The following is a 22,571-nucleotide window of genomic DNA, read 5'->3' as shown; positions in this document are numbered from 1 at the left end:
TTCCTTTAATGTACGTACAAATATACTTTAAATCACTTTTAGCAAAAGACAATTAACAAATAAAGTTATAAAAAAGAAAAACAATCATTGTTTCTTGTGAGGGTAATGCCCAGCTAGCATAGATTTTTTTTTTTCTTTTTTCTTTTTAAAAAGTGATTTCTACCAAGCATAACTACCTTACATTTTCATATATAAATGTTAGCTGTATAGTATCTAACAAAATTTAAGATATGATTGTTGTTTCCTCTTCTCGCATAAATAATCTGATTAAACAAAGAAGAAAATAGTCAATGCGGTGTTTGATTTTTGATTGGCATGCATCCCAATCCTTTTTAATCCAATAGCATAAAGAGAGAGTAGGGAGATGTTGTCCTGAGAGCGTTGTTTTGATAGCTTTATTCTTCTTCATAATTTTTTTTCCCAACAAAATGAATAACAGTAACACTATAATAGTGGCATGGGACGTACGTGATAATATAACTCTAAACTTAATTTCCAAAACAATCCACAAGAGCAACAGGAAGCTTGTTAGTGAATTACAGACATGAGATATACCATCAGGTAGTAATGGCCAGTCGGCTTTTTTAATTTCCTCATGTTTGCACAAAAATTATAATTGTAAAACTGTTAGTAATTTTCTACTTCTTGAATTCCCCGCACATTGGATTCTGATCCATCTGCTCAAGAAAAGTCTGTACTATTTCTTCTACATCACTTGTGAACTGTCCATGCTTCTTGCTCTTAAGCTCAATCTTACTATGTTTCGTCTCAATTGAAAGGGTAAGATGAACTCAAGATTGAGATATTACTATTGGAGATGACTCCATGATTTTCTCGTACCATAATTTAACCCTTTGAATTCCATTGTATTTAATTGTGTGTATAAAATCCTCCTTGTAATAATAATCTCATTCATGTATCTTGTTCTTGAGGATCAATACACAAAACCCCAATGTATAGAAGTTTCTCCATTTCTTTATTTTTCAACAAGAAAAATGGAGCTCTATGAAGTTTCCCCATTCCTAAGGGTTTCTAGGGTTTGCCAAACAAAGACTTTCACAAGTCCTTCACGGGTTGGCCCTTCCCACGAGACAGTCATGAAAATGACAACCTAACATTACTTTTCGTCTTCCAGTCATGTGCTTCACAAGTAGCCTTTTTGCGAGTTGCTTCTGACAAGCTACTCGTGAGCTAGTCGTGAAATCCACAAATTCAACTCTTGAAGCTTGATTCTTCACCGATCTCTTACACTCATCCCTTACAAATAAACCCACATACATACAGAGAAAATTATTGAAGAAAATACAATCAAATTTGGCACGGAATTAAAGCCAACACAATATAGTTGGAAATCACAATTTTATAGTAATAATAATCTCATTCATGTATCATGTTCCTAAGGATCAATACAGAAAACCCCAATGTATAGAAGTTCCTCCATTTCTTTATTTTTCTACAAGAAAAATGGAGCTTTGTGAAGGTAACAATTAATACCATAGGAAGTTATTAAGAACATTTCGATGCGAAGTTTGGTGGGGTTCTTCTCTTCTTCCACAACCATTTAACTGGACAGCAATAATCTTTTAATTATTATTACTTTTATGCCATGAGAATATAGAGGTTATGAGCTTTTTGGAAACAAAATTTTTCCATTCACGCCAGAACATCCAGCAAAGCCAATCAAAACCACCTTGTTTGGATTTAAAAAAAAAATAAAACAAAAAAATAACACCTTGTTTGGATTGAGTTAAAAGATGGCTGTAAGTGTAACTGTGCAAATGGGTGAACCAAAACAGAGAGTTAAACTAATCAAATTACAAGTTCCCACCCCACCCCCCCCCCCCTTTTTTTGGTAAATTACGGTTAACAATCTTGACATTTGGGTTAATGCTAGTTAGATCTAAAACATTTTAAAACTGATCAATTTAGTTCTTAATCACCATGATTGAGAGCAAAAAAATAATAACAGTTTAGGAATTAAATTAGGCCAAAATGGGGTTTTACCCATTTCTCACAAACTTTCCAGCAAAATGCCCACTGTCTGGAAACTATTTAGGGATATGCTCTTGTTTTGAAACTCGATTTTGAGAAAATCGAGTTATAGCGAAATTAAACTTAAAAAAAAAAAAATTTGTGGAACTCGAGTTCATGAAACTCGAGTTCCATTCAAAAAACTCGAGTTCATGGAACTCAAGTTCCACTTGAACATTTTCAAGGAACTCGAGTTCCATGAACTCAGAGACGGAACTATGTTTGGACTGAGGGGGCCATGCCCCCCCCCCCCCCCAAAAGTTTTTTAAAATTTTAATTTTGTATGTTTATAAAAAAAATTTAAAATATGATCCCAAAATTTATATACTTGGCCCCCTTCTCCAAAAAAACTTACAAATTGACCCAAGTAGAAAAAATATCTGACCTACCCTTTTGCCCAGTTATCCCAAAAAAAAAAAAAAAAAAAAAAAAAAACACATTCAAACAAACCAATCAAACAAATCGCAAATATAAATAAAAAGAATACCCTTATGGCAATATAGCAGACTAGGCTCTTCCTTCTCTAATTTGACCTCTCTCTTATTTGAAATCTCATCTCAATCCTCTCTCTGCTCTCTCTAAGATGTGTTGTGTGAGCCCATGAGGTAGATCCTTTGCCAATTTTTATCTGATAAATGCTGGCTAGTAACTGATAGTGTATGTGTGAATTTGTGGCTATCGTTTTCATAGAAAAAATAAAAATAAAACAATTGTGTTGTTTTGTGTGAATAGTGAACTTGTGAATGCCTAGGTAAAGGGGGTTGTGGCACGTGTTTGCTATTGTGCTAGATGGAGTATATATATGTCTCAACTTTTGGTTCAAAAGAAGTAACTAATGATAAAAGCTGTACTCATCCCAAAAAAAAGAAAAAGAAAAAAGAAAAGGGTGTAAGGTATGTCTAAATAACACATGAAGAGTACTCATTCTACTATTTATTTAATTAATTTTAAGATACTTCATTATTTCCTTATCTTATAAATCTATTGTTCCAAAAAGTAGTTCCAAACAAAAACCAAATAAACATTGATTTTTACGTTGGATAAAATCTCATGACTTTGTAAGTCAAGAAATTATTTGAAAGTTATGTAGATGTAAAATAAATCCTTATAATTTATATGACTTTTTTATATGATTTCTAGATTACGGAAAAATCAACTATAATGTTTTATTTTTTGAAAGAAAAAACAAATAAATTCAAAGTTATTACTGATATCCTATTTTCAAAAAATCACTGAACAAGATTTTGAAAAATTGCTATTGATGAAATAAGTATTAGTTCATTGCAACATGATTATATATTTTATCCACAAATATGTGATTAAGTTGTTAATAGACGTCATGAAATTCAATGAACTTATAGTAAGCTTGGCCTCTCCCAACTACGAATCCTAGTTCCGTCCCTGCATGAACTCGAGTTCCTTGAATGGAACTCGAGTTCCACAAATTTTTTTATTTATTTAAGTTTAATTCTGCTATAACTCAATTTTCTAAAAATCGAGTTTTATATTGAAACTCGATTTTAAAAAAATAGTATTTCAAAATAGGGGTATATTCCTAAATAGTTTCAGACAGAGGGCATTTTGCTGGAAAGTTTGGCTGGAAGGGGTATTTTGCCATATTAGCCAATCAAATTAGTGAGTTTTAAAATGTCTTGAATCTGTCTAGTATTAGCCCAAAACTCTGAGAATGTTGATTCTATTTTACCTTTTTTTAAAATATTATTATTTGAAAGATTTGGGCCCAAGGTTAAGAGAATTGTATTTAGCCAACTGTAGTTCCTCTCATGGCGGACAAAAAGTGTGGACTTTGTGTCCAGCTGTAATGTGTTACGCAAGTGAAGATAACCAATTTGGTATGTATCCCTACCTTGATCATGTAGGACCGAATTCAGTTCCATGAGACCACTTTAAGCAATGAATCTAAATAAAACCAAAGCTAATCATAAACTCGATTAGCTTGGGACATCATCTCGAAATTTAGTTGTTGATGTCTTACGTGTAATATAAATTCATTCACGAACACGGTTTAGGTTGAAATTCTATGTAAAATCTGCATGATCAGTAATGCACTAACTATAATAATTTTGTATTACGTTGTCCGCACCATAACGTGATTTGTGCTTGTGTGTCTGAGAGAGAGAGAGAGGATCACAGATTCACACATACTATCTATAAATAGGATTGCAAGAAGACAGTTTGGTATCACCATCGAGAAACTCAATTATATAAGTGTGTGTGTTCAAGTGGTGTTCTCAAGTCTCAAGGCTACTACTACAAATGTTAGGTAGTTTTGTAGTGGTATTTTAGTTATATAATATATTATAAGCCTGTTTAAAAAACTCTATATTCGTGTGTTCTAATTAATAAGTATTATTGTTTCCTCCAAAAAAAAAAAATAATAATAATAATAAAAGCATTTATTTCCTTGGTAAGGCTTTCTATTATTCAGAATTTATAATTTCCATGAGTGTAATTTAAACTTCTGTCTTTTTGAATTTTTGATAAATTATATCTATTGTTTTCGAGAGAAAGATAAATTAGATCTTATTATTCAAATAGCCTTAAAAATTTAATTTTATTGAAATCTTGAGATTTTAATGTAAGTTTATTTCACTTTTTAGAATGGGCGCTATAAGTTGAAATTATCACTAAAAAAAATTATAAGTTTATCTTTTTATTTATTTATTTTAATCTTTTTTAAATTACCCACGTGACCATTAGAGTAGAGACTAGAAAGAAAAGTTCACTAGTTTTAACCATGATTTGATACAATTCTAATTTAGTGCAAGACGCTTTGAATTTAAATTCATATCTTCTAGGTGAAAGTTTAGAATCCCATAAATTATGGAAATTGAAGTATCACTATTTATCAAACTCCAACATATATAAAACTTATAAATTTATATGTCACCAGTTATCAAAAAATAATTAAGATAGTTATTTATTAATTATTAGGGTACTGGCACTAATCACATCTTTATCATGTTAGTGGTAAAATTTATAGTAGTTTTAACATTTTTCAGAAACTAATATTAATAAAAATTTATAGTAGTATTTTTTTTCATATTTCACAAATTAATAAACATTATAGTGGTGAGTTCTTGGATTTTTTTTTTAACAGAATAATTCGATAATTGCAACAATGAGAGGTGAAATTTGCTTCTTCTCATAAAGAAGAGTGGTCAGTATAATTGAGACGGCTCTTTAATGTTACATATAAAAACTTTTAGTTGTTGAAAGTGGGATTTTAACATTTACATATAAAATTTAAATAATGATTCTCATATAACTTTATTAAAAATACGAGGGATTATCAATTTTTTTTGGGATTTTAAGGTGATAATTTTAAACAATGTTTATTCTGATATCAAATTATTAAAGAATATGTATTTAACTTTTTATAATTACAAGATTAATTATATTAATTTTTTGTGTGTGTTTTAAATAAGGAAATGGTGTCTTAGCTTTTGGTTAGGCTATTTCACTTCATGTATTTAATTTTTTCCAGCATCTCATTTTGAATTAATAATATGATTAATCAATTTAATATTTCTCACAAAATTGATGGTCTTGGGTAGGATTTATTAGTATTAATTTTGAAAAATTTCTGTATGTGGAAACAATTGTAACAACTAATGATAATACACTTTTGTTGGTGATACATTCATTTGGAAAAAGTTTATATATATATATATATATAATTTAGTTCGTTAGTTAGATTATTTTATCTTATTTGTAAACTTATTTGAAAACTTTTAGTTATGCAGACAAATATAACTCACCAATATTTTCACTTGTTAACAAATTTATTAATAGATCTCTTTTGAAATTCTCTTATTTTTCTTAATGATTTATTTATTAGAGATTTTTTTTTTCACTAATTATATTTCATGATAAGTTAAATAAGGAAAGTTAAAAGATTGTTTTCCAACACATTTAAGGTTGCTACTAAACATTGGAAAATGAAATAATTTTAGGACAAAATTTAGCTACAAAATTGGTTGTAACCTTTGGCTACAACCTTCCTCAATATCTTTTTATTGGTGGTGAATTTGGATAAATTCACCATTAGATTACATGTTCTTCTTATATCCTTTATGCTTGCAAAATTTTTAGAAAATTAAAGATCAATAGTTATGTTATCAATAAATTGTTTAAATTGTAAGTTTTTATAGTTTAAAATTATGAATAAAATATAAGCTTATAGATCATATAGTAAATAATATTTGATTGACACAAAATTTGACATGTGTATTAAGAGTGTAAAGAATATGTAATTCAATGGTTAGATTTTCAAAATATGTAGTAATGTTTATTTTATTGGGTAAGGTTATAATCTTAGGTTATAATTAATTTTGTAGCTAAACTTTGTCTATAATTTTATAGAAAATAGTTTTTGAAAAATAACTCATTTTTTTTTTATGAAACTTTAAAGTTGATACAAACAGATTTTTGTTCAGTTTATATAATTTTGAATATGATATTATATATCTATATTTTTATAATAATATAAAATGAAAATTTTTGACTTATGGTTCACTTCTTCTAATTATATTGCAACATAAGTTTTTGAAAATCAGTTTTTTCATGTCATCCGTTTAAATTATTATTTAATTTGGTTTTTAGAGTAACAAATAGTAACAAGCTATGTATGTTTAAACTTTTATTTTGAATTCATCATATTTCTGGATAGAGAAAAATAATACTTAAAAAATATGGTAAAATTAGATTTTTATCGTCTAAATAAGTTATAATTGAATTGGATAAGTTTTCTAAAAATTATCTAATTTAAAATTGTGTTTTTTAATAGTTATTAATTAAATGTGTATCATATATGAGTAGTTTTTGTCAAACATTCAAGAAAAGACCCGATAGAAGTCCGAGCTTAATTTCAAGAAAATTCAAATGTTCAATTGTGTAAGGACTATGTATTCAAATGTTCAAATGTTCCATGTCATCCCTTAAATATGTTATTTAAATTATGTATTTTTAAACTATTTAGAATTCATCATATTTTTGGATAGAGTAAAATAACACAAAAAAATATGATTAAATTAAATTTTTATCCTCTCTAAATAAGTTCTAATTGAATTAGATAAGTTATTTTCTAAAAGTTATCTAATTTAATTTTTTATTTATTAACAGTTGTTGATTAGGATTTTTATTTATTAATAGTTATTGAATAAATATGTTTCATTACGAATAATTTTTGTTAAACTTTCAAGAAAAGACATAATAAAAGTCCAAGCTTTCAAGAAAATACATATGTTCAACTGAGTAAGGACGTTTACTAAATATTTCTTCAAATGTTTGATACTATTATATTCTTGATTTACTCCCAAATTAAAAGCTTTAAGAGGTGAATTATTTTCTGGCTCTAATTTGATATTGCACCTTCCTAATATCAAGTTACTTAATTACTGAAGACTTTTGTAATGAGCTTGACTTTCTTACGTTCCTCGGCACAAGTTAATGTATATATTATCAATCATCATTTTTGTAATTTTTATGCGTCAAATTTCACATGAAGTACTCTATTGAGTTTTGACAATCGTGATGGCTACATTAAAAACTAAAACCATTCTACTATAACAAAATCTTATCATTAGCTTGAATGTTTTCTTTTTAATCGTATAATATACAATGGCGCAATAGGAAAATTTTCCTATATATAAGCACAAATACACATTTTTTTTAAGAAAATAAATTTTTGTTTATTAATTTTTAGATAAGTTTTAAAATTCATTTTCCTTAATAATATTATGTGTTTTTCTCGTGTACAATTGAATATCTTCAAGTGAGGATCGCTCTAGTTGTTACTAATTTTTTTTCTTTTCTTTTGCAAAGATGAAAATACCCAATATGAAATAGAGTTAGAAGATAAGCATATCATCCCCTGAGGGCTAAAGAAGGTATAGTAATCTAAGCTATTGCAAATGGTTCCTCTTGAAAAACAATTAAATTTTTCCAAATTTTAGTGATTATTGTTTTCGTTTCATTTGGAAAAATGAACTTGGAGATTAATGAAGTTTCGAAGATGGTGCTCACTAGTGCTGTTGACATTCCAATAGTCATGGAAAACAATCTTATGTGTGAAGAGTTGATCATTGACGTTCCATTAGTCATGGAGCCAGTCCAGTGGCGTGAGTGTTGCATCTACAAGGTCCCCAAGATGCTTCGCCAGGTAAACAAAGAGGCCTATACTCCAAAGCTAATCTCAATAGGCCCTTTTCACCATGGTGAAAAAGATTTGAGGGGTGAAAAAGAGTTAAGGGACGAGGAAAATGAAAACGTACCGAGGGATATAGAATTGTTGAAAGTGAGATACCTCAAGGATTTGTGTTATAGGACTGGAAAATGCCAAAAGGAAATAGCTAGGATCATTGAAGAAAATGAAGTAAAGATTCGCCATTGTTATGCAGAGATCTCTAAACTAAACAGCGAAGACTTCGTGAAAATGGTTCTACTGGATTCAACCTTTATCATTGAGCTCTTCTTGAGGAGTCGAGAAAATAAGAAGAGGAGTCGAGAAAATGAGCCAAACTTGAGGAGTCAAGAAAATGAGCCCTTCTTGAAGAATGATGCGAAGAAAGAAGATGAAAAGGATTATATATTAAGTAAACCGTGGCTAGAGTATGGCATCGAGCAAGATTTGATGTTACTTGAGAACCAACTTCCATTTTTTATTCTTAAGGAGTGATATGATCAAATTTCCTATTCTGAGAAAAAAAATGAAATTTCCTTTCTTGATCTTGCTTGTGGGTATTTTTCTTCTTCTAAGTCAAAAATACCAGCTGGGAAGGAAGTAAAACATTTTACTGATTTGGTCAGATATTCCTACTGTCCATCTACTCAATACAAGAAGGGGAGCACTATTACTCATCTATATAGTGCAACAAAGCTGTTCGTGGCAGGAGTAATGTTCAGAAAAGATAAAGTGAGTAGGTTACTTGACATTCAATTCATGAAGTTGCGGCTATTGGAAATATTTCCTTGCTTCAATATCTCGTGGTTCTTAAATTGCTTACCGTGCTTAAAATGCTTTCCATGCTTGGAATGTATGCAAACTTTGTTGAAGGTCCCAACGTTAATTGTAGATGATGTCGCGAAAGTCTGAAGAAGAGCACACACGATACTCTCTTGATGAAACAGAAACTAAACTATTAGTTCCTGAATAGTAAACCTCAAATCCACGAGGAGTTCCTTGAGTCCACAAGGTGATAGGTCTGGAATCCACCAGAGAATACAAAAGACACAAGTCTGAATTTTTATTGATAATAAACTATGAAAAACGTTTACAGAATTAAGGGCCTATTTAAGGGCTCCTTAAAACTTGACTGACAAGAAAATATAATATAAAATAACTGCTAATTGATACCTAACCATAACAGGAATCAAATTTGACCTAAAAAGCACTAAATGCACCTAAAAATAAGGAAATAAACCACATAAACCTAAAATAACGAAAATTACATAAAAAATACCAAAAATAATAAATTACAATAATTAAATAGTAAATTGTGTCCTACATCAGACCCCTCCACTTGAAACAAACTCGTCCACGAGTTCATCTTTGAAATCTGAAATCTCCCATGCCAAGAGAACAAATACTTTGAATACTTCATCTTCTTTGTCTTCTTGCCAAACTTAAAAGTCATTAATTGGGCAACTTGAACTTATTCTCCCTTGATCTTCATGTAATTGACAATATTCACCAAATATGAGTCAATGATCAAATCAAATCTTTCCACCCCAATAAAATCAATAAACTTTGTTTCAGTGTCTCCCAATAAAATAATAGGAGTTTGAATGTTGCAATCATCTAACTTGATTTCATCGAAATCGTTGACAACTTCCTCTATAATTTCTTCTTTAATGGTCTCTACTATCTCAACCTCAAAATCTTTCTCTATAATGGGGTCTTCATTAATCTTCTCCACAATCTTGATTTCAGGTTCTTCTTCCATAACAAGGCCTTCATTAATTTCCTTAGAAATCTCTATATTTTCTTCCATATTCAATTCTTCCTTTAACGGTGGAATATTTGGCCCTTCAAAATAATTCAAGTATGAACTTCTTGGCCAATAATAATCTTGTATTGTATACGACAAGATTTCTTCACAATCCAAAGGATAAAATTTGATAGCAAACATCTTTTTCATCCTTGGCCATGAACAAATTTTGTCTTTAACTTGTCGAATTCTATCAGATTGTACTCGTTCCCACCAACATAAGGCATACTTACTAAGTTTATACAAAGCAAGTCCAACTTTTCTCTCATAGCAAATATTCTCATAGTCAAATAAATCCTCTAGATCAAGTAACCAATCAAGAAAATCTTCTTTTAAAAAATAACCAATAAAACTTGCAATTCTCTTATAAGGTCTATATGAAATTTGCTTACCAATAGGTTGCCTGTGAGTTATGTCTCCATTGCAGTTATCCCTATTGTTTCCATTCTTCAACGGCACCATCCTAGCATAGATATTTGTAAGTGCTTGTTGTACGTTATGTAATACTCGCTAAGTTGTTCGTCGTTGTTGTGGTGGTGGTTACTGTTTCGTCGGTTAGCAATCAGACCAGGGTAAGTCAAGGCTCTGATACCAACTGATGTCGCGGAAGCTTGAAGAAGAGCACACACGATGCTCTCTTGATGAAACAGAAACTAAACTGTTAGTTCCTGAATAGTAAACCTCGAATCCACGAGGAGTTCCTTGAGTCCACAAGGTGATAGGTCTGGAATCCACCAGAGAATACAAAAGACACAAGTCTGAATTTTTATTGATAATAAACTATGAAAAACGTTTACAGAATTAAAGGCCTATTTAAGGGCTCCTTAAAACTTGACTGACAAGAAAATATAATCTAAAATAATTGCTAATTGATACTTAATCATAACAGTAATCAAATTTGACCTAAAAAGCACTAAATGCACCTAAAAATAAGGAAATAAAACACCTAAACCTAAAATAACGAAAATTACATAAAAAATACCAAAAATAATAAATTACAATAATTAAATAGTAAATTGTGTCCTACATCAGTAGATGATGCAACTGAGATCCGGTTCCGAAACCTCATGGCATTGGAGCAATGCCATTATCCATCTGAATCTCATATATGCGACTATATTATGCTATTGGATTATCTCATCAACACAAGAGAAGATGTGGAGTTGTTCGTTGAAAATAAGATTATAATTAATTTGTTAGGCAGCAATGAAGATGTTGCTACTATGGTAAACAACCTAGGCCATGAAATATTTGTGGAAAATCATTCCTATTACGGAGAAATGGCTAAAAAGCTTAATGAGCACTATGAGAATTGTTACAACCATAATATGGGAACCTTGACAAGTACCTATTTCTCCAATCTTTGGAGAGGCACTCTAACTGTTGTTGGGCTTGTAGTCTTTGGATTGTCTATCTGGAGTACTATTAAACCTTTCGTAACTCAATAGATCAAGTCCACTGCGTCTGATCAGCTTGTGATTCCCTCTTGTTCCTAATAGGGTCGTCTATTTTATATTTGGGCACTGGCTGTTTGAAACATTGTTTCAGCTTTCTGTTAAACTACCGATTGTCCCAAAAGCTTAAGCTGTTGGGATATGGTAAATCTAATCATTTAACCAATACTTCTAATACTCCCCCTCACGTGTGGGCCGAAACTACCTTTTAAAAGGTGAGACCCAACACGTGGGAATTTAAATGGGAGGTAGAGTGGAGGAGACAAGGATCGAACTCAGGATCTCATGCTCTGATACCATGTTAAACTACCAATTGTCCCAAAAGCTTAAGCTGTTGGGATATGGTAAATATAATCATTTAACCAATACTTCTAACACTTTCATGAAGAGTTTGTTCTGTCTTCTGTTATTTCGCTTTACCACTGAATGCTAATAATAATATCACTGTTTCTTGTGTGGGTAATGCCTATTATACATTCTTCTTTTAAGAATAACTATCCAATGTCAATGTCCTGTGTGTTGCGCATGTACGACATAAGTTCATTTGAATAATTTGAATAATAAAAACTATTTCTATGGCTCATATGGTTTAAATTACAAATGACATGTTCTAACTTTGTTTAAAATTCAATTAATTCATGTAACTTTTGATTTATTCATTTTAGCCTTATATATATATATATATATATATTTGTGTGTGTGTGTGTTTATTTCATGACAATGTGCTGTGAAGTTTCTTAAAAATTGACATATACTAGTTTTTAGACTGGCTAAAATAGTGTTTTCATCTCTAAAATTTGTACGAAATTTGTTTTTTGTCCGAAAAGTTTTGTCCTTCCATTAACCTCTGTTAACTTTTATCCTATGCATCTAAAAGAGTGCTGTAATGGTATAATTTTAGCATCAAATAATCTGGCACAGAAATATTCATATTTTTAGGGGGAAAAAAGACATATATCACAAAAAAATGGGTTCTTAATGACTGCATTTTCTCATTGTTTCTCACCTAGCCAAACACAAACAAAAAACTATGCTTCTATGTGATGAGTCTAATTGCCATATTTTCCATTAATGACGACACCGTTACAAGTCCTTCCATTTAAAAATATATATTTCAATACCATCTCTTCAAGGATGATGGGGACAAGATATGGACAAAGCCAAAACTTGGAGTTAGGAAATAGAAGTATATAAAAAAAAAATCCTTATAAAACTCCAAATAAGTATTCATTTGGTATCAACAAACTGTCAACGAAGAGAAAGATACAAAATCATTGTTTCTTAATACAAAAAGGGAAACTTGGAATTTTTATAGATCTTTAAAATCATCTATGAATGAATCCGTACTCATCTTCCATTTTTTTTTTTTTTTTTTTTTGTTGGTGAATGTCAGTTTTGATGACATAGTTTCTCACTTTCTCTTCTCTCAAGTAGGCTACTTAGTAGGCTTTCGTGTGTCTTTTATGTGTGCATTTGCTACTGGGTAAGGGCAAAATTATTTTGTTTAAAATTTTTTAAAAGGTTAGGTTATTTGTTTTGGGTAAAATTGATTGATTGAGCTTAATTTTTTTTTGTTTTGTTTTGTTTTTTAAGCTTTATTACTGATATTTTTTGTTCTTGTCCTAATTTTTTTGGGTTTATTAATTTTCTTTATTTATTTTATATATATAACTTTTTTAATGGCCTTTAAAATGATTAATGACATTGTTAAAGAGGGGGGATAAACTTAATTTTATTGAACTAAATTACTAAAATTAGTACTTTTTTTTTAATTATAAAATTCGGGGGGGCATTGCACCCAATGCCAATGAATAGCTCTATCCAGTTATGAATAGCTCTGTCCCTAGGCTGGGACAAGATACAAAGAACGGTCATGGATCACTTTTAAGACAATTTACAGACAACACAATTACAACTTTACAAGTCTAATTGCCATTTGCCATCGCAAAAATAGAAAAAGAAAAGATTTTGGCTCAAGGCTTGGAGAATTTTCTTGAGAGAGGTGTTTGGTACTTATTAGTTTGGAAGATTTCCGCCCAACTATAGTATTCTCACGGACTGGACTTCGTAAATCAGCTTTGCTATTGGAGAGTATTATGGCTAGACCTACCAAACTTGTTGATGTGTATGAAATATATACAATAAAATACTCACATATCTACATATTTAGCCATACTTTTATGTTATTTTATGACTGATTATGTAATATCTTTGTGTTGCAGGTAACAAGGGCTTTACATGCAAAGTGGGGCTAGGCTAATTGAATCAAGCCAACTTACATCCAGCCAGGCATGAATATTAAATTTAAGTCCAATTGGAGTAAGGAATCAAATGAAATTTGCACCAAATCCAAGTCCAATTCGGATTAGGATTCCAGCCTGCACATCAGTTAGTATTTTTGGAATAACTTTCGGCTCAGATGTTCAATCGAGATGATTCAAGTTGGGCTGGAACTTTAACTTAAAGGGCTACAACTCTGTAGTTTACCAGGAGCCCGAATTCTGAAGTTAAATGGGCCGAAATAGTCGGTTAAGTGAAGCCTAAAAATCTGGAATTTTCTTTAAACGGGAATTCAACTTGTAATAGGATTCCTTGACCTATTTAAAGGCTTTTTAGGGCAAAATTCAAGGGGTCGAGGCTAGTGCTAGGGCTGAGATGCAAAACAGAAAATTGGAGCAAGAGGTAGTGCCGCATGTGGCTTCTCTGTAGCTTTTCTTCATGATAGCATTGTGACTATTTCTTTCTCTATTTTATTTGTCTAGTTTAATGTTTAGTATTTTATTCTTTTGTTTTCTTTCAATTATTATGAGTAGCTAAATTTATAATTAGGGTTGAGGATGAAACCTTGTTAAGGATAATCAGTAATATTTATGTGATTTGATTTTTTCCACAATAGTTGTTCTTTAATGATTTAAATTGTTCTTGCTTCATATCAATTGACTAAGATGAGATTCTAGATATGAGTTCAATCATGTTTTTCTCATAATTTAGGATTTGTCTTAATTAATTGAATGCTTGGTTTATTAATTCTTGATTATAAAATTGGATATCACTTGTGATTTGTCTGTCAATGGATACAAGTTATGATTTGATTTTTAGAATTGGATATATCTTGTGATTTGTTTGGCTACGGATACAATTGATGATTTGGTTTTATACTTAAGAAGCGAAGAAGGACATGCTTTATATATTTAAATAGAAGTTTTAATGATAATATTTTCCATGGTAGCAAGATTGATTTCTAAATTATCATGTAGTGAGTTGGGAAAAATTAATGATCATAAATATATGCTGATATGACTTACAAGGCCAATTCCAAAACCTTAATTCCTTTCCCTTAATTATTTACATCTTTTTATTGCTTTATATCTTTTGCTTAGTTTAACTATTTGCTTAATTTTATTATTTGCTTAGTTTATTTAATTTCAAAACAACCAATTTTTATTAAACTAGATTAGGATTAATTTGGTTAAGGTTTAATTAATTTTCCTACATTCATTCAAGTCCCTGTGGGTTCGACCTCGTTCTTGTCAAACTATACTTCGGTACGGTTGTACACTTGCGAGTATTTTAAAATTTCACAACAAGTTTTTGGCGCCGTTGTCGGGGACTTGGTTAGGAAAATAAATTAGGTCTTAATTGAATTTTTTCTTCTACTAGTTGTAGTTAAAATTTATATATATTTTTTTAAATTAAAAAAAAAAAAAATTCTTTGTGCTTGGTGTATGAGAACTTGGATACATGATAAAGACAATCGTCTTGTTAGTTTTAATTATTCATTCACAATGGGAGAAACAGGAGATGATTCAAAGACTCTTAGGGAGTTGTTCTCACCCATAACCACCAACCCTCCATCTTGCATAGTATTGCCTGCAACCACTGCTGCACATTTTGAGTTGAAACCACAGATAACCCATCTTCTTTCCACTTTTCATGGATTGGATAGAGAAGACCCTTATATACATGTAAAGGATTTTCTTGAGATTTGTGCTACTTGTAAGTTCCAGAATTTCTCTGATGACTCTGTTCGCTTGCGTTTATTCCCTTTTTTTCCTTGAAGGATAAGGCAAAAGCATGGCTTAATTCTTTGTCACCTGGATCTATCACTTCATGGGAACTATTGGTTACAAAATTCCTCTCTAAATTTTTCCTAATTGCCAAGACCAATGCTTTGAGGAGAGAAATTGCAGAGTTTTATCAGGATGAACAAGAGAAATTTTATGAGAGTTGGGAGAGATTTAAGGACTTGATCTTAAAGTGTCCTCATCATTGTTTTGAAACATGGAGACTAATACAATATTTTTATAATGGTTTAACTCAGACAAATCGTAACATGATTGAATCCATGAATGGTGGTGAATTTTTGAGTCTTATGGATGATGAGGCCTACAAATTTCTTGAGAATTTATCAGAAAGCTCACAACAATGGGACTTTTCCAATCGTGGAGAGAGATCTGCCCTGCAATTAAGAAATGAGGATTGTATGAAGTCAATGAAGATTTAGACATAAAAGCTAGGTTGGACAATCTCACTCGTAAGGTTGAAGCTTTAGCTTTAGGTAGAGGGATGAATTCTGTCAATCAAGTTCAAAGTGAAACATGCTCTATTTGTGCCAGTCCTATGCATACAACACAAATGTGTCCTTCCACAGTTGGTTACCCTGAATACTATACTGAGCAAGCAAATGCACTGAATAATTATGGAAGGCCACTTGCTAGTCCATTTTCAGAGACATACAATCCAAATTGGCAAAATCATCCTAATTTCTCTTGGAGGCAGAACCATCCTCCCACAAATGTAGGTGGACAACAAGTGCATCAACAAAGTCAATTTCGTCCACCCAGTCAAACATATCCTCCCATTCCTCAATCAACACCTCAGTTTGTAGCACCACCAAGACAACAACCATCTTTGGAGGAGTCTCTCAAAACTTTTATGCAATCAACTAGCCAAACCATTCAAGAGATGAAAAGTTCCACCCATTTGAATACTCAAGCTATTTCAAAGTTGGAAAATCAAGTTGGCCAGTTAGCAACCCAAGTTGGAGAGAGGGAAAAAGGAAAGTTTCCTAGTCAACCCATACCTAATGTTGATTCAACTAAGCTGCTGTCTACACTTGCAACCGATGGATAGTAGTTAGGGTTGAATTTGAGTTTATGAGCATTATCTTTGTAAAGGGCTTTTTACTTGTAAAACTTTGAGCTTTTAATTAGGGTTTTGTCACGGATTGCCAAAGGGGGAGTTTGTTAGGTTCTAAAAGTTTAGGAATTTATGTATTTAGAACTCTAATTTGTAATATTGGCAAACCATGATCAAAATGATATGTTTAGTCTTGTTATAGTGTGCTCAAAGTTGTTTAATTATTGTAAAGCTGGAATCGAGAGACTGTAGATGCATTGGGGCATTTCGGTCTGGCTCGATCGATCGAAGAATAGATTCGATTGATTGAAAGTCGACCAGATTGCGTTTTCTATAGAATTTCCAACTCAGCCCTAACTCATTAAACGTTTAGGGTTTTATGTTTTTGCCCTAGGTATATAAGGCAAAACCCTAGCCATGTTTTTAGAGTTACTCCAGTTGTATTATTGCTCATACATTGCTGTTTTGTGTAAATCTCTTGTGAGATCTAGAGGAGCTTTCCTTTACACAAAGCTTAGGGTTTTCAAGTTAGAGATAGTATCAACATCTTGGTGATCAACTTGGTTGCTACCATTGAAGCTTAAAGAATATCAAGCGTGGGTGCTTGTATCTGATTGAAGAATTCAAGAAAGAAGGAGTCCGTGGATTCAGAGCTTGCACGTAGTCGTGTCAGTAAGTTCTACTGGTGGGTAGCATTAAGAAGTCAAGCGGGGAGCTTGTAGTCCTTCTGTATGAACTTCGATTCTTTCGAATAGTGGATTCAAGTTTGCCTTGAGGATAGCTAGGTCAAATCCTCCCAAGGTTTTTACCGTGTGGTTTCCTGGGTGAACATATCATTGTGTCTTTTATTTTTCCGCTGATTTATTATTTTGATATGATTATTTGATTGCTTTAATCTAGAATTGCATAATTTGACTAAGTAACAACTTGGCTAATTAATCTAGGCTAACCAATCTGGTTGTGTTTTAAGGGGTCTAAAACCGTTCAGACTTAATCTTAAAGTGTCCTCATCATGGTTTTGAAACATGGAGACTAATACAATATTTTTATAATGGTTTGACTTAGACAAATCGTAACATGATTGAGTCCATGAATGGTGGTGGATTTTTGAGTCTTATGGATAATGAAGCGTACGAATTTCTTGAGAATTTATCAGAAAGCTCACAACAATGGGATTTTTCCAATCGTAGAGAGAGATCTGCCCCTGCAATTAAGAAAGGAGGATTGTATGAAGTCAGTGAAGATTTAGACATAAAAGCTAGGTTGGACAATCTCACTTGTAAGGTTGAAGCATTAGCTTTAGGTAAAAGGATGAATTCTGTCAATCAAGTTCAAAGTAAAACATGCACTATTTGTGCAAGTCCTATGCATACAACACAAATGTGTTCTTCCATAGTTGGTTAACCTGAATACTATACTGAGCAAATAAATGCATTGAATAATTATGGAAGGCCACTTGCTAGTCTATTTTCAGAGACATACAATCCAAATTGGCAAAATCATCCTAATTTTTCTTGGAGGTAAAACCATTCCCCCACAAATATAGGTGGACAACAAGTGCATCAACAAAGTCAATTTCGTCCACCTACTCAAGCATTTCCTCCCGTTCCTCAATCAACTCCTCAATTTATGGCACCAACATGACAACAATCATCTTTGGAGAAGTCTCTAAAAACTTTCGTGCAATCAACTAGCCAAGCCATTCAAGAGATAAAAAGTTCCACCCATTTAAATACTCAAGCTATTTCAAAGTTGGAAAATCAAGTTGGCCGGTTGCTCCAAGTTGGAGAGAGGGAAACAGGAAAGTTTCCTAGTTAACCTATACCTAACCCAAAAGGGCAGTATGCAATTAATGGTTCTTCTAGTTCTACTCATGCACATGAATCTATTCAGTCTATTACTACCCTTAGGTTTGGTAGACAAGTTGATAATCAAGTGAAAATGCTAGAAGTGGAGGATAATGAAAATACTATGTTAGAGGAAAAAGGAGTTTACAGTTCACATGATGATCATAAAGAAAAGAAGGGCAACTCAACCTCAATTCCAATTTAGGATCTTAGTTCTCCCCTTGATAAGAGGTTTGTTCCTAAAGCTCCATTTCCTCAAAGGTTAATCAATCCTCAGAAAAGTGCACAATTTGGAGATATTTTGGAGGCTTTTTAGCAAGTGCAAATAAGCATTCCATTTCTTGATGCAATTTAGCAAGTTCCTGCTTATGCCAAGTTTCTAAAAGATCTTGTGACAATGAAGAGAAAGACAAATGTCCCTAAAAAGACATTTTTGACAAACCAAGTTAGTTCAATCATTCAGAATAAATATCCAGTGAAATGTAAGGACCCTGGATCTCCTACAATTTCATGCAAGATTGGGACCATCTCATTGAGCGAGCTTTGCTAGATTTGGGAGCAAGTGTGAACCTAATGCCATATTTAGTTTATTTACAACTAGGTTTGGGGGAGTTGAAACCCACAACCATGATACTTCAATTAGCTTATAGGTCTGTGAAAATCCCTAGAGGTATTGTTGAGGATGTGCTAATTAAGGTGGATGCATTCTATTTTCCTGTTGATTTTGTTGTGTTAGATACTGAGCCTGCTCTAAATGCTAGTACACAAGTCCATGTCATTTTGGGTCGCCCTTTCTTAGCCACATCCAATGCTTTGATTAATTGTCGAAGTGGTGTAATGAAGATTTCTTTTGGAAATATGACTGTTGAGCTTAATATCTTCTACATAAGTAAACAAGTGTTAGACAATGAGGATATCTGTGAGGTTAACATGATTGAGAGTTTAATCCATGATACTTTCCTACAATCGAGTTATGAAGATCTTCTAGAGGCTTGCTTAAATCTTTTTGGTTGCAATTTTGATATTGAACACTCAATTGAAGAGGTCAATGCATTGTTAGATTTTGTTCCTTTCTTAAGTATTGATAGTTGGCAACCAAAAGTGATCCCTTTTCCACTTTCTTCATCCCCACCCCCATCTGCTGCGGAACCACCAAAGTTGGAGTTGAAACCATTACCTGACACACTTAAGAATGCCTTTTTAGGTTCTTCTAAGACCTTACCTGTCATTATAGCTTCAGATTTGGATGACCTTAGGGAACGCCAATTGATAAGTATACTTCAAGAGCATAAGGAAGTTATAGATTGGAAAATTGCTGATATTAAGGATATTAGTCCTTTTATGGTTATGCATAGAATTCACTTGGAAGAGATTGCTAAAGCCTCCCAACATGTTTTTGACCCAGGTAAGTTACAATCTCATTGGACTAGTCCATTCATAATTTGCATTATTTATCTCAATGGTGTTGTTGAGGTTTGGATGGTCCTGTTATCAGGATTGATCTCTAGTTGTGTTAAATCTTTTTGCAAAAAAAAAAAAAAATCTTTTTCTTGTTTATTTTCTACCTCTAGATTAGACTTTGTATTTATTTTCTTGTTTAGTTTTATTTTCTTTTGTTGTAGCTGATATTTGATAAAAATTAAAATTTATAACAATCAGCTTGATCAAGGTACGTCTCCTCCTTCTCCTTACCTTACTTGTTTCTACTTGGTTTTCATGTTGCATATTAATATTTTGCTCTCTTTTCATTCAAGACATATATTTGAGAGTATCATTTTTAACATTGAGGACAGTGTTTGGTTTAGGTTTGGGGGGGATGTACATAGATTTCTATCTTTTTGTTTTGGCTTTGTTTTGTTGTGTTAAAAAAAAAAAAAAAAATTGCTTAACGAATTTCATTACTTTCATACTCAATTTATTGCACATGCACTAGCCACTCAGACACAATTTGTTGTTGAAGGATAAAAATGATTAGAAAATCTTGATGATAACAATGTGGAGACTATAACCCTTATGAGTTTTGAGCCAATCATTATTTTTGAAGTGTTATTTATTGTTTCTAATCTTAAAATTCATTTGGAAGTGCGTAACATATTTCCCTTGTTGTAGTCTCATTGTTCTTTCTTTTGACCAAGAAAAAAAAAATGATTTTATGCCACACTTGAATATTTTGAAGTCATTGATGTTGAATGAACTATACTAGTCTTTGAGAGATGAAATTAGGCCATTTTTGTCTACTTTGAGCCATACCTGTGTTTTTCTTTTTTTGATACATTATCGCTAGTCACCCCATTGAGCCTTTTAATTAGCCTTTCTTTCTTAAAACACTTATGCATAGTGTTTCAAGATGGAATTTGATCAGTTTGTTTCAATGTGGTGGTATGTGCGAGAATTCAAAGAAGAAAGAAAAAAAAGAATTGAAAAAAAAAAAAAAAAGAGAGGAAAAGTGTCAAAAAGAAGAAAATAAAAAGGGTTCTCATTAAATTTTGAGAAGTAAAATGGAAGGAAGGATTACTGCTTTAAAGAAGAAGAGTTGAAAAAAAAATGTTGAATGGAAATTCCAAAAAGAGTTGACATTCCGACAAATCTTGAAAACACTTCTTATTATTTACCTTCACCCATATTTATTTCATTCCCTTTACTTTTACCCTACATTATGTCCTAATAAAGTCCTTATTTGATCTTAAAGATTGTATAGTTTAGATATTGATATGACTGAATAAAAAATGTGATATACATTCTTTTTGGCATCCTTTCATGAGACTACTTGTTCTTTCTTGATTAAGTGTTTTTCATGTGATTTATATGTGAGATGTTTGATTTTGCTTACATTATTCCGCTCACGTATATTGTTGAGAGTGTTAGAAGCCCCAATTATCAAAGTTTTCTTTGGTAATTCAAGAAAATTAAAGAGATCAACAATCTTGTTAACAATTTCGATTCCCACCATAAGAATTTTCGCTTAAAATTCGCTTCACAACAAGTTGGTTGGCTTACACATGTGTAAGGTTGAATTTAATCAACCATCTAATTGGCTTTATTCCGTGACCAATTTGCTTGTAATTTAGCACTTAGTAAGCCTGTATTTAGGCGGAAAAATTGTAAGGGTAGTGTGTGAGAAGATGTGAAGAAAAGCTCAAGAGTGTGCAAGAAAAATAGAGTCTCGCGACTAGGACTCGCGGGTGGTTCGCGACTGGCAAGCCGCGAAAGGCAGTCACGTGAGAAGCACACTGGGAAGCTGAAGGGTCGTGCCAGCTGTCACGCTACAGGACAAAAGTTCCAGTCTGGCCAGGCCGTTACGTCGCGACTTGATTTCGCGACTTGGCCAAGCCGCGAGATCAAGTCGCCAACTTGCCCTGTTTTTAGAATTGGATATATCTTTTGATTTATTTGGCTACGGATACAATTGATGATTTGGTTTTATACTTAAGAAGCGAAGAAGGACATGCTTTAGATATTTAAATAGAAGTTTTAATGATAATATTTTCCATGGTAGCAAGTTTGATTTCTAGATTATCATGTAGTGAGTGGGAAAAATTAATGATCATAAATATATGCTGATATGACTTACAAGGCGGATTCCAAAACCTTAATTCCTTTCCCTTAATTATTTACATCTTTTTATTGTTTTATATCTTTTGCTTAGTTTAACTATTTGCTTAATTTTATTATTTGCTTAGTTTATTTAATTTCAAAACAACCAATTTTTATTAAACTAGATTAGGATTAATTTGGTTAAGGTTTAATTAATTTTCAACGTTATTCAAGTCCCTGTGGGTTCGACCTCGTTCTTGTCAAACTATATTTCGGTATGGTTCGTACACTTGCGAGTATTTTAAAATTTCACAACACTTGTGGTCTAGATATATCCCATTAGATTTAGGTTTTCGTGTATCCATTCCACCATATTATTCTTCTTCAATTGCCATGTGAATCAATTTGGTATATATCCCTACTTTGATCATGTAGCATCGATTCCAGTTACTTCTTATATACTCTATATATACAACAATACAATTATACAAATCCAAAGCTTAGTTCTAAAATTTTGGGGTCAGTTTGAATCTTTGACAAATTAATTAGGGTTG

At 32.0% G+C, this 22,571-nt stretch overlaps 1 protein-coding gene and 1 non-coding gene across 2 annotated transcripts; one reads left to right on the top strand and one right to left on the bottom strand.

The window, feature by feature from the left end:
* The first annotated feature begins 8,038 nt into the window (after nucleotides 1-8,038).
* On the top strand, nucleotides 8,039-13,752 carry LOC112027781 (uncharacterized). The gene is made up of 5 exons (XM_065760240.1): nucleotides 8,039-8,534; nucleotides 8,589-8,727; nucleotides 10,442-10,521; nucleotides 11,079-11,479; nucleotides 13,720-13,752. Exons 1-5 carry the CDS (start codon nucleotides 8,039-8,041, stop codon nucleotides 13,750-13,752), a joined length of 1,149 nt encoding a protein of 382 aa, XP_065616312.1.
* Nucleotides 13,753-15,663: 1,911 nt separating this feature from the next.
* On the bottom strand, nucleotides 15,664-15,772 carry LOC112027803 (small nucleolar RNA R71). The gene has a single exon (XR_002884536.1). It is a non-coding gene; the product is annotated as a small nucleolar RNA R71 (small nucleolar RNA).
* Nucleotides 15,773-22,571: the final 6,799 nt, after the last annotated feature.

Source organism: Quercus suber, unplaced genomic scaffold (assembly GCF_002906115.3).
Source record: "Quercus suber isolate HL8 unplaced genomic scaffold, Cork oak 2.0 scaffold_359, whole genome shotgun sequence".
Taxonomy (NCBI): Eukaryota; Viridiplantae; Streptophyta; class Magnoliopsida; order Fagales; family Fagaceae; genus Quercus; species Quercus suber.
The sequence above is the reverse complement of the archived record's forward strand: the minus strand, read 5'-3'. Positions and strand labels throughout refer to the sequence as shown.

What these genes read in the sequence shown, in the direction of transcription:
- LOC112027781 (XM_065760240.1), top strand. Translation starts at nt 8,039, where the DNA reads ATGAACTTGGAGATTAATGAAGTTTCGAAGATGGTGCTCACTAGTGCT. An exon ending in CCATTTTTTATTCTTAAGGA is followed by an intron (nt 8,728 to 10,441) that starts GTGATATGATCA and finishes GCTTACCAATAG; the next exon opens with GTTGCCTGTGAGTTATGTCT. An exon ending in CCATCCTAGCATAGATATTT is followed by an intron (nt 10,522 to 11,078) that starts GTAAGTGCTTGT and finishes CTACATCAGTAG; the next exon opens with ATGATGCAACTGAGATCCGG.